Raw genomic sequence first — 12,364 nt, forward strand, 5'->3', positions numbered from 1 at the left:
TGGGATGACTGAAGCCATTGTTTTCGGTCCCTGCTCCAAACTCCAATCCCTAGCTACCAACTCCATCCCTCTCACTGGCAACATTCTAAGTTTAAGCCAGAGTATTCACAACTTTGGTGTCACATTTGAGCCCGAGAAGAACTTCCGACCTCATATTCATGTGATCACGAAGACCGCCTATTTCCACCTCCATGACATCGCCAGACTTCGCCCCGATCTTAGCTCAGCTGCTGCTGAAATCCTCATTCATGCCTTAATTACCTCTAACCCTGACTATTCCTGTGCACTCCTGGCTGGTCTCCCACTCTCCATAAACTTGAGGTCATCCAAAACACTGCTGCCCGTGTGTTAACTCGCACAAAGTCCCATTCCCCTAGCACCCCAGCGCTCGCTGATCTACATTGGCTCCCTGTGATGCAACATCTTGATTTTAAAATTTTCATCCTTGTTTTTCCTCCATGGCTTCACCCCTTCTTATTTTTGTAATCTCCTCCAGCCCCACAACCCTCCGAGATATCTGTGCTCCTCTAATTCTGGCCTCTTGTCCATCCCCAATTTTAATCGCACCACCAATGGTGGCCACATCTTCAGTTGCCTAGGCCCCAAGCTCTGGCATGCCCTCCCTACACGTCTCCAACTCTCTACCTCGCTTTCCTCCTTTAAGACTCTCCTTAAAACCTACCTCTTTGACCCAGCTTTTGGACATCCGACCTAATAGCTCCTTATGTGACTTGGTGCCATACTTTGTTTTATAATTCTCCTGTGAAGCACCTTGGAATGTTTTTTATGTTAAAGACACTACATAAATATAAGTTGTTGTTGGATGTGAGTGTCGCTGGCAAGGCCAGCATATATTGTTTGCCTCTAATTGCCCTTGAGAAAGTGGGGGTGAGCTGCCTTCTTGAACCGCTGCAGTCCACGTGGTGTAGGCAAACCCACAGCGCTGTTAGAGAGGCAGTTCCAGGATTTGGGCACAGCGACAGTGAAGGAACGGCAATATATTTCCCAGGATGGTGTGCGACTTGGAGGAGAACATGCAGGTGATGGTGCTGCCATGCGTCTGCTGCCCTTGTTCTTCTAGGTTAGGGGCGGGCTACCATTTTTCCCTGAAATGCTTTTATTTTAAATTGCCTAAAATTAAAAACTATTGGGAGTCACAGGATGAAAATTCTGCGTTTCAAAAACCAACTCTCTGGTCAAGTTCATAATTTGCATATATAACAAATAGAATACATGTGCTAAATTTATGTATCAATAGAAAAATAAACAAAATTAAAAACAGACCTACCTCTGAATTATTGCATATTCTTATCATAATTTTGTCAGTAAAGTGATCTTTAAAACAAATTTTAACTTAGAATTAAGACAATATTTTTGTATATTGATTCTCATGATAACAAAAACCTTTAGCAGCACATTCAGCCATATTAGAAACAAAAGTCATAACCATAAAACCTGTTCCTTGAACAAAAGGCATTATCTATAACCACGGTGTAAATATACCACTCGAACATGTTTATTTAGAGCACGATAATGTATTTCATTAAAATAATCATTTGAAACCGTAAAGTGCAGCAGAATGATTAGCCTTTTATCTACACAATAAAAACATGGCTCTTACTTTTCTTGACTTTTTTAAAGGCTTTTTTCATGTTAATATGATCCAACTGGAAAAGGTTGGGAGCTGCAAATATGTTAAACAGCTGCATGCAGCTCTGGAGCATCAGGTTGCAGACCTGTCGTCTAGTTGGTAGAGGTCCTGAGTTCAGAAGGTGCTGTTGAAGGACCCTTGGTGAGTTGCTGCAGTGCATCTTTTAGATGGTACACACTGCAGACACGTTGTGCCTATGGTGGGGTGCCAATCAAGTGGACGGCTTTGTCCTGGATGGAGTCGAGCTTTTTGAGTATTGTTAGAGCTGTACCCATCCAGGCAAGTGGAGAGTATTCCATTGTACTCCTTTCTTGTGCTTTGTCAATGGTGGAAAGGCTTTGGAGAGTCAGGAGGTGAATCACATGCTGCAGAATACCCAGCCTCTGACCTGCTCTTGTAGCCACAGTATTTATGTGGCTGGTCCAGCTAAGTTTCTGGCAATGGTGACCCCAGGATATTTGATGGTGGGGGATATGATGATCGTAATTCCATTGAATGTCGAGGTTGGGGTTAGATTCTCTTGTTATAGATGGCCATTGTGTGGCACTAATGTTACTTGCCACTTATCAGCCCAAGTCGGAATTTTGTCCAAACCTTACTGCACACGGCATGTAGTGCTTCATTATCTGGAGTTGCGAATGGAACTGAACACTGTGCAGTCATCAGCGAATATCCTCACTTCTGATCTTATGATAGAAGGAAAGTAATTGATGAAGCAGCTGAAGATATTTGGGCCTAAGACACTACCCTGAGGAACTCCTGCAGTGATGTCCTGGAGCTGAGATGATTGACCCCCAACAACCACAACCATCTTCTTTTGTGCTAGGTATGGCTCCAGCCAGCGGAGAGTTTTGCCTCTAATTCCCATTAACTTAAATTTTACAAGACCTCATTGATGCCACACTTGGCCAAATGCTGCCTTGATGTCAAGGGCAGCTACTCTCATCTTACCTCTGGACTTCAGCACTTTTATCCATGTTTTCTCCAAGGTCTGGAGTCAAGTGGTCCTGGTGGAACCCAAACTGAGCATCAGAGCAGATTATTGGTAAGTAAGTGTCGCTTGATAGCACTGTCGACAACCCCTTCCATCACATTGATGATTGAGAGGAGGCTGATGGGGCAGTAATTGGCTGAATTGGATTTGTCCAGCTTTTTGTGGACAGAATATACCTGGGGAATTTTCCACTTTGTTGGGATGGCAGCTGTACTGGAACAGCTTGGCTAGAGGTGCAGCTAGTTCTGGAGCACAAGTTCTGCAGCACTACAATGGGATGTTGTCAGCGCCCATAGCCTTTGCCGCATCCAGTGCGCTCAGACATTTCTTGATTATCAGGTGGAGTGAATCAAATTGGCTGAAGATTGGCTTTTATGATGGTCAGGAAGAGGCCGAGATGGATCATCCACTCCACCCTTCTGGTTGAAGGTGGTTGCAAATGCTTCAGGCTTGTCTTTTGCACTCTTATGCTGGGTTCCGCCATCAATAAGGATGGGGAGCCTCCGCCACCTGTTAGTAGTGTAATTGTCCACCACCATTCAGGACTGGATATGGCAGGATAGCAGAGCTTTGATCTGATTCGTTGGCTTAGTGGCAGGAGGCAGAGATGATGGTTGAGGGTTGTTTTTGCGATTGGAAGCCTGTGACCAGTGGTGTACGTCAGGGATCGGTGCTGGGACCCCTGCTGTTTGCAGTGTACATTAATGATTTAGATATAGGTTGATATAGGAGGTATGATCAGTAAGCACGCAGATGACACGAAAATTGGTGGTGTTGCAAATAGTGAGGAGGAAAGCCTTAGATTACAGGATGATATAGATGGGCTAGTAAGATGGCCAGAGCAGTGGCAAATGGAATTTAATCCTGAGAAGTGTGAGGTGATGCATTTTGGGAGGACTAACAAGTCAAGGGAATATATAATGGATGTTAGGACCCTAGGAAGTACAGAGGATCAGAGGGACCTTGGTGTATAGGCCTGCTCAGGTTGGAAAAAAGAACCTGACCTGAACCCAACCGAACCCGAGCCCGACCTGGCCCGAGTCCCTCCAATTTTGCACCGACCCCGACTCGACCCGAGCCGAGCCCGACCATCCATTTACTTACCTTCCAGACACCGACCCTGCAGGAAGTTGCAACGTTATAGTGATGTCACTCGTTCACGGCGCAGACCCAGTTTTGTCTCGGACTCTCAGCTCAGCTAAGTTTTTTTAATTTCAATATTTACAGCAGAGCACTTACCATGTGTGTCCGGCCCGACCCGACCCCACCCGACCCGGGCCCGAAAACCAAACCCGCAAGAGGGGCCCGAAAACCAAACCCGACACATGGCGTCAGGCCCCGTCAGGTTCTGGTCAGGTTGCAGGCCTTTACCTTGGTGTACTTGTCAATAGATCACTGAAGACAGCAGCACAGGTAGATAAGGTGGTTAGAAAGGCATATGGGATACTTGCCTTTATTAGATGAGGCACAGAATATAAGAGCAGGGAGGTTGTAATGGAGCTGTATAAAACGCTAGTTAGGCCACAGCTGGAGTACTGTGTAAGGTTCTGATCACCACACTATAGGAAGGATGTGATTGCACTGGAGGGGGTGCAGAGGAGATTCACCAGGATGTTGCCTGGGCTGGAGCATTTCAGCTATGAAGAGAGACTGGATAGGCTAGGGTTGTTTTCCTTAGAGCAGAGAAGACTGAGGGGGGGATTGGATTGAGGTATACAAAATTATGAGGGGCATTGATAGGGTAGATAGGAAGAAATTTTTTCCATTTGCGGAGGTGTCAATAACCAGGGGGCATAGATTTAAGGTAAGGGGCAGGAGGTTTAGAGGGGATTTGAGGAAAAAATTTTCACCCAGAGGATGGTTGGAATCTGGAACTCACTGCCTGAAGAGGCAGGAACCCTCACAAGATTTAAGAAGTATTTAGATGAGCACTTGAAACACCATAGCATACCAAGCTACAGGCCAAGTGCTAGAAAATGGGATTAGAATAGATAGGCTTGATGGCCGGCACGGACACGGTGGGCCGAAGGGCCTGTTTATGTGCTGTATAACTCTATGACTCTAAGAACATAAGAAATAGGAGCAGGAGTGGGCCATTTGGCTCCCCGAGTCTGCTCCGCCATTTAATAAGATCACGGCTGATCCGCAACCTCAACTCCACTTTCCCACCCAATCTCCATATCCCTCAATTCACCTACAGTCCAAAAGTCTATCGATCTCAGCCCTTTGGGGTAGAGAATTCCAAAGATGCACGATCCTGAGTGAAGAAATTTCTCCTCATCTCAGTACAAAATGCCGTCCCCTTATCCAGAGGCTTTGTCCCTGGGCTCTCCAGCCAGGGCAAACAATCTCTCAGCATTTACCCTTGTCAAGCCCTCTCAGAATCTTAGATGTTTCAATAAGATCACCTCTCATTCTTCTAAACTCCAGCGAGTGTAGGCCCATTCTACGCAATCTCCCCTCTCATCCCAGGAATCAATATAGTGAACCTTTGTTGGTACCCCCCTCTAAGGCAAATATATTCTTCCTTAGGTATGGAGACCAAATCTTCCCACAATAATCCAGGTGTGGTCTCACCAAAGCCCTGTTCAAGTGCAGCAAGACTCTAACCCCCTTGCAATAAAAGCCAACATATCATTTGCCTTCCGAATTGCTTTCTGTACCTACATGTTAACTTTCTGTGTTTCTCGTAAAAGAACACCAACTCCCTCTGAACAGCAACATTTAATAGTTTCTCACCATTTAAAAATAATTCCGTTTACGAATGAAGGATATATCTGCTATAGAGCGAGTACAATGAAGGTTCACCAGACTGATCCCTGGGATGGTGGGATTGTCCTATGAGGAGAGATTGAGGAGACTGGGCGTATATTCTCTAGAGTTTAAAAGGATGAGAGGTGATCCCATTGAAGCAACTCAAGGGTCTTTCGACAGCATCTTCCAAACCCATGACCTCTACCACCTAGAAGGACAAAGGCAGAAGATGCATGGGAACACCATCACCTGCAAGATCCCCTCCAAGCCACACACCATCCTGATTTGGAACTATATCACCATTCCTATATCGAAGGAATGGCGATATAGTTCCAAGTCAGGATGGTGTGTGGCTTGGAGGGTAGCTTGCAGGTGATGGTGTTCCCATGCATCTTCTGCCTTTGTCCTTCTAGGTGGTAGAGGTCATGGGTTTTGGAAGGTGCTGTCTATGGAGCCTTGGTGCGTTGCTGCAGTGCATGCCACTGTGTGTCAGGGGTGGAGGGTTGTGGATGGGTTGCCAATCAAGCAGGCTGCTTTGTCCCGAATGGTGTCGAGCTTCAAATGTTGTTGGAGCTGCACACATCCAGGCAAGTGCAAAGTATTCCATCGCATGCCTGACTTGTTCCTTATAGGTGGCAGAGAGGCTTTGGGAGTTCAGGAGGTGAGTTATTCACCACAGAATGCCCAGCCTCTGATCTGCTCTCATAGTCACAGCATATGTGTGACTAGTCCAGTTGAGTTTCTGTTGATGGTGCAGGATTTGATGATAGTACAGCATTTGATGATAGTGATGCCATTGAATGTCAAGGGGACTAGGTTAGACTCTTTCTTGTTGGAGATGGTCATTGCCTGGGCTTTGTGTGACTCAAATGCTTGCATGCTGGTGAACGGAGACTAGTGAGAAGGGAGCAAGGCAGTGAGCAGAGATTGGGGAGAAGAGTCGAGCAGCGTGGTCCCTTTATGCTTGGTGATTGACGGGTCCGAGGTGATTGGAGTCTAGCTTTCCCTTCGAGAATGTGAAGCTCCCTTAGCTATGTCCCAGTTTACTGGTGACCAAAGATGTCAATTATCATAACTGCCCAGTTAGAGTGGTTTAAATTAGCTCAAACATGAAAGTTGAAACAGAAAGACAGAGGGAAACCATTGCTGGGATCTTCCTACCAACAGCTGGTGTTGAATATGGAATAAACAGAAATTACACTGAAATAAATCAAGTTGTCCACTTTCAAAAATGCCTTTCCAAGTTACAGCCAGTGATCACTGTAATTCCAGTACAGTAATTCCTCGAGTGGCTCAGTGTGATGCAGCAGCTCCTCTCTCTCATTCATTGTATGGCAGGTTACTCCTCAGTCCCGATCACTGCGATTGAGAGTGACCAATAATTCAACTTGCACATAACACTGTACCAGCAAAAAACACAGAAACTGTTTAATCCTAAAAAAAATTATTTTCACACTACATGAATAAAAGGATTAGAGACTCCACATGCTCTCGACTCTTCCTTTCCATCTGTTTTCCCTCTGTATATCTTCCTGTCAAGAACCTTCTATCTCTGACCAGACTTTATGGGATCTCTATAAACACAAACACAGAGACTGTCCAATGTGCAAATGTCAGCAAACAGTTTGTGCTATCTGCTGCGGCCACATGACCCCACAGAGCTGGAAGCGAGATGCATGGCTTATCAAAATATGTTGCTTATGTTTGTCAACCCTACTCTGGATCTGGGCTAGGACACTATGCTTTGTGAATGCTAACTAGAACACAGTAGGAAATGAAAAATAACCTAAATAAACACAAAGTGCTGAAAACTGGCCACAGGAGTTGGGAAGGGAGGGTCTTTAATACTAATGTCCCTCAGAGACTTGGCCTTGTTCTTACAAATCCTGAGTAACCCTAGTCTGTCACATTCCCTCAGTGAATCCGCTTTACTCCCCTAAACATATCGGTTCTCTGGAGGGGCCACAATTCCCCTGGCTCTTCCCAACACCTATTTACTGCAGTTCCAGTAGTGCTAATACTGTTCAGTCAGGCTGTGCGTTTATTTCATGAATACTGGAGCTGAAAGCACAACAGAGAGCCACTGTTTGCATTTCTGTAGGACATGGGGAGTCCAACTATTTTTGACACATAACACCCGTTCTCAGAAAAGGTATTGGCTTTTATGATGGAAGATGTTGGGAATAAAACTCCAAAAGGGGCAGTGACAGTTTGAGTCTCTGATTACAATAAAAACGCCACAAAGGCTTGAGATCCACTGACAAAAACAAACTGAAATGTGGGGCAGGTTATGTGAAATGCTCAATGTATTCTCAAACTGTGTTAATGCTGAGCGACTGTTTGCAGGTTTGTTCTACAACCAGTCAAAACCAATAACTTCTAGTGAGGGATAGCAAGCAGGGGTATGAAAGCTCAGAAACAGCAGGAACCACTCAGCCAACTCCTGCCATTTCTCCACATCCTTTCTAACCTTCATTTCCCAAGTAACTCTCTCTTTTAAAGCTTTTGCATTCGGGGTTCTGAGGGGCAGTGTTTCTGCATTCTCACATCCTTTGAAGAGGTCTTTCCTAAATTCCCTGATTACCAGCTTCATTCAAATTCTAAAATATCTACAACCAGTTCACTGCAGGGTGAGTATGATTCACAGCCAGGTCCCCTGTCCGTCCCTTCCTACAAAGCTCAAGGATTGAACCTTATTGTTTGCTTTCCCACCTTTTCCTCACTTCCTCTCTGAAGGACACTGACATTTCAAGGGTTTCTGCTCCACAGGTGAGAGTGTGTCAGCAGGTAATTATACCATCACAGCTGAACTCAACCTGTCCCAAGCCACAGTCCATGCATGCATACATCCAGTAAGATTACCCCCTACACAGAGCATAAAGACAATTGCATTAGCTCCTCGGTCACCCTGGCTGCGATGGGCTGGCAGCATGGACTGGGGATCAAAACCCGGGACTTGAACAGAGCTGGAGCTTGATTTACACCTAAAACTACTGCATCCAGCCAACTCGAACTGAAATGGAATTGGGTAGCCAGGTACCTCCAGCATCCACAGGTTACATAGGGTCTGATTGTTATGGGATGGGGTAGCCTTGTATCTCTAGAATCTGTGGGTTATGTATGGTCTGGTTATTTAAGAGATGGGGCAATGTTTTATCTCTAGAGCCTACAAGTTACATATGTTCTGGTTGGGATTTGGTTATTCTCGCACTAACTTCACAACTGACAACTACATAACGATCCCTTTGTACTAAGCACTTGGAGAATTCTATGAACCATTATATACAGAGCAAAAACATGGGCCATCCCTGCTGCAATATTCTGAGGAAGGTCAGATTGTGGTGTAGCAAACAGTCTAACAGCGTTCGCTGCATGCACTCAGATGCTAAGCATTTTAATTAAGGATCAACAAAAGAGACAGCAATGTATCGCGTGCCGCTGGTGGTTGGAAGACCCTCGTGGTAGTGGGTCAGTCGCCCTGGGTGCATGAGGGCCCAGCCCTTCCGAGGAGCCTGGATGGAACAGTTGTACCTGATGAATCTGCAGCCACCTCCCTGCAAGAGACAGAACAAGCCTCAGTATGACAGCAATGGTCTGCTACGTCAGAGCAAAGGCTAAATGTATAATGAGCCAACCTATATTATAGACAGACACACTGGTGTCAATAAACTCCACACAGACTTAAATCAAAACTGGACCCTTTCTGGCCATTGTGTCTATTGTACTAACTAGATAAAGTCTTTTGGCTATCAGGAGAGCCTGAAGAAATGTGTACTTGGACACCACAATACAGAGTAAAAGGATGAAAAATTTAACATCCAACATGAACAGAGACTTGACTGTAAAGATGGCTCTGATATTACATCCTCTCCACAACACACGTAGAGCAACTGAGCACTGGCTGCAGTTGGGGTATGGCACTGGATTCAGGGAGTTGGGATCTGGGGCTGGGAACTGGACACCGAGGCCTGTGTGCAGGGACAGAGTTGTCTCCAATAACACTGCTGTAAACCAGAAGCACCACATTGGATCCACACTGAGGATTAAAGAGTGGCTACGCGACCTGACGACATGTGTCGTGTTCGGGTCGGGTCTCTCTTCCTCCAGTATTCGGGCTCAGGTCGGGTTGGGCTGGACGTGGATAGTGCTGCCTTGCAGAAGTAATCTTCAAATGAACATTCGGGACGTCAAGGCGGGAAACATGCAGTCCGGACTCTGCGCTCTGCAGTAAAGCCTGGCTACCCGACCAAACCTGACTACATGTGTCGGGTTCCGGTCAGGACAGGCATTTAAAAAAATTAAAGGACTCAGGCCTGGGTCGGGTTTTAACTTTATACCCAAGCCAGGCTTTACCAAGGATCACTGTTTCCTCTAATGCTAAAGCTGATGCCAGAGAAAGCAGATGCTCTATCTGGCCCCAGGACTGTCTGACATGCATTTCCCACCCAACTGTAGTTAAGACAAGTGGTGGAAGGGTCAAGTAGACTTGGAATGTGGATCCCACTCTATAACTACCCCAACATAACACCCAATTGCATAAACTCAAATTATTCCCTCTTCACACCCAAGATATTGGCAACTCTTAAAAGCCATAAATTAACATTCTCCTTGAGAAGTCATTTTCATTCAGAAAAGTCCTGATAAAGCAGGTCAGTAATCTTGAGTGCAATGGATTACAAATGTTAAACTGATAGAGCTATCCTTTAACTTAGAATTTCTGTGTTTCTGGTTCAGAAACTGGGCCCTTATTGTTCAGTGAACCTTAGGGGTTTTACTTTTACAATTATTTTGATCCTCAGTCTCAATCTTCACTTCCTAGTTTGGTGGAGACAGGGGGAATGGTACTATCGGTCCACAATAACCCCTTCAGTAAAGGTGGCAGGATAAACAGAGACAGACAGATTCAGACACAGACAGACTGACAGACAGGGACAGAGGCAGACCGACTGTCAGAAATACAGGATGAGGGGTTCTGATATCTTGTCTGAAAAGCACAAGTTGGATGCTTAACAATCCAGAGATAAACAGCAATAGTTAATATTGGAATGAAAATCAAGAATAAATATTTCATTCATTTTATTCCTCAGGGTCTTGTCTCAGCAGGAACTGTCCCATCTTGCAGGGAGGGGGGTGCTTGACTGTCTTCAGTCCATCTGGACTCTCACTGTGAATGGTGAATGAGGAAACCACTGGAGTGAGTGAAAAGGCCAGAATTGGATGGACAGGAATTTTGTTTTCAGACTAGCTGGAAAATCAAATTAAATGAAATGTTGCAGGTAAACAAGTTGCAGACACTGGGGTCAGTGACACAGCCTCTGTGCCCAGTGTGAGGGGGTATCCTGGGATCAACTCAACTTGACACCAAAAATCACAACTGGTATCAGGAGCTCTGATTCAGACAGTCCTGCTCATGAGTGTGAGAATCTCACAAATCTTACCGTAAATAAATATGGAAACACCCAGTGTGAAAATCCAGCAACACCGTGAAACGAACGATTTATCAGAAGCCATCCCACAGCTGAGTTAGGTCAGAGTCCTGACACAGCCTTTCCTTCCCCACAGCATTAAAGACCACCATTAGTTGAATCATCAAACATCAATCTGCGCTGACTGTTAATAATTAGAACGACCATGCAACCACCGAGTTTGGAACATTTCACAGCTCAAACATATCATCAGAAACATGCAAGACCAGAACAAAGAGGAAGAATTGATTTACCAAACTGAGGACTTTGCGGAGGATGACTCAGTAAATGTCAGTGTAAATATCAGAGCCATGCATTGATTCTCTGTGCATGCTCCAGTGGAAGAGCCCAGGAAACCCGCTCTGTACTCAGGCACAGAGTGAACCAGACAGGCCCGTCCCCAAGCATCAGCCATACAATTTACCTGGTAGTCAACTCCAACCTTGTTGAGTGCAATGTTTACAGTAAAAGTGGAAGCATCATGATGTGGCATTAAAGATGGCTGTTCATCAGGTTTATATCTAACTACAAAGGCCAGGTCAAAGAGCGCCTGCAAGAAAGAAGAGGGGTGTGAAGCAATACCATGCAGCATCCATTACAGAGCAACATTGGGTAGAGAGCACCAAATCCCATCTTACAAAGCCCTGTGTCCTCAGGCCATGACTTCATCTAGGCCTCAGCTACCTCCATTGTCATGACAACTAGGCCTTGTACTTTTCCTGCATACAGCAGCAGCCAGGTCTCAGGCTTCATCCCAGGCAAATCTTCCTGCTGTAATCCAGTGAGACTGAACCGGTTTTACCTCATAATCAACTCCTGCCCTGTTTAGAGCTACGTTAATAGTGAAGGTTGAGGCATCATGGTGGGGTTCAAGCGAGGGCTGCTCCTCAGGTTTGTATCTCACTACAAAGTTCAGAAATGAGTACGCCTGGGAGGCAGAAGTTTAACATGGAAGAAACAAAACCAGCGTTAGTAACAATGGTGATAACAGTTATCAGTTGTTACAGTTTATCATTTTATAACAGGCTTTTAGTCTTTTAGATGTTCATTTTAATCCCTGTTCCTATTGGTTTGTGTCTCTAATCACTTGTTTATTAATGTAATAATTATGTTTATTACTAAATGGAATGGTTTGGAATTAGTTTTCTCTCTGTTATTTTCACAGTGTCTTTCTCCTCACTACCTCTTGTGCTCAGTGCCACAGATACTTCTGCCTCTGTTACCACAACCAAAGGGGTCATGTATCATACTTGACCCTGCCTAGACAAAGTCATCAAGTAATTCAACTGTGGCAGCATCAGAGCAGAGTCCGATCCTGACCTCAGCTGGCTGACACACACGCATGTACATCACAGGACAGAGATCAGGAGCAGGAGCCTCAATCACACACGGGGAAGGAACCATGGGCACTCTGTCTCAGGGAGGGGATTCCCAGTCACTCTGTGCATTGTGGGAGGGGTGGATTCCCAATCACACCTGGCGATTGAAGAGTAACCACTT

General features: G+C 45.3%; 1 protein-coding gene across 2 annotated transcripts in view; it reads right to left on the reverse strand.

The window, feature by feature from the left end:
• Nucleotides 1–6,809: 6,809 nt before the first annotated feature.
• Nucleotides 6,810–12,364, reverse strand: part of plod1a (procollagen-lysine, 2-oxoglutarate 5-dioxygenase 1a) — a 29,359-nt gene continuing 23,804 nt past the window's right edge. The window contains exons 18-20 of one of the 2 annotated variants that reach the window (XM_068017273.1): nucleotides 11,667–11,792; nucleotides 11,289–11,414; nucleotides 6,810–8,953 (exon numbers count right to left, since the gene is read on the reverse strand). In XM_068017273.1, coding sequence (XP_067873374.1) covers nucleotides 8,798–8,953; nucleotides 11,289–11,414; nucleotides 11,667–11,792 — 408 coding nt within the window. In that variant the 3' untranslated portion in view covers nucleotides 6,810–8,797. The remainder of the gene's footprint in view (nucleotides 8,954–11,288; nucleotides 11,415–11,666; nucleotides 11,793–12,364) is intronic. The other variant, XM_068017272.1, reaches the window with a different exon arrangement.

This window comes from Heterodontus francisci, chromosome 37 (assembly GCF_036365525.1).
Source record: "Heterodontus francisci isolate sHetFra1 chromosome 37, sHetFra1.hap1, whole genome shotgun sequence".
NCBI classification, from domain to species: Eukaryota; Metazoa; Chordata; class Chondrichthyes; order Heterodontiformes; family Heterodontidae; genus Heterodontus; species Heterodontus francisci.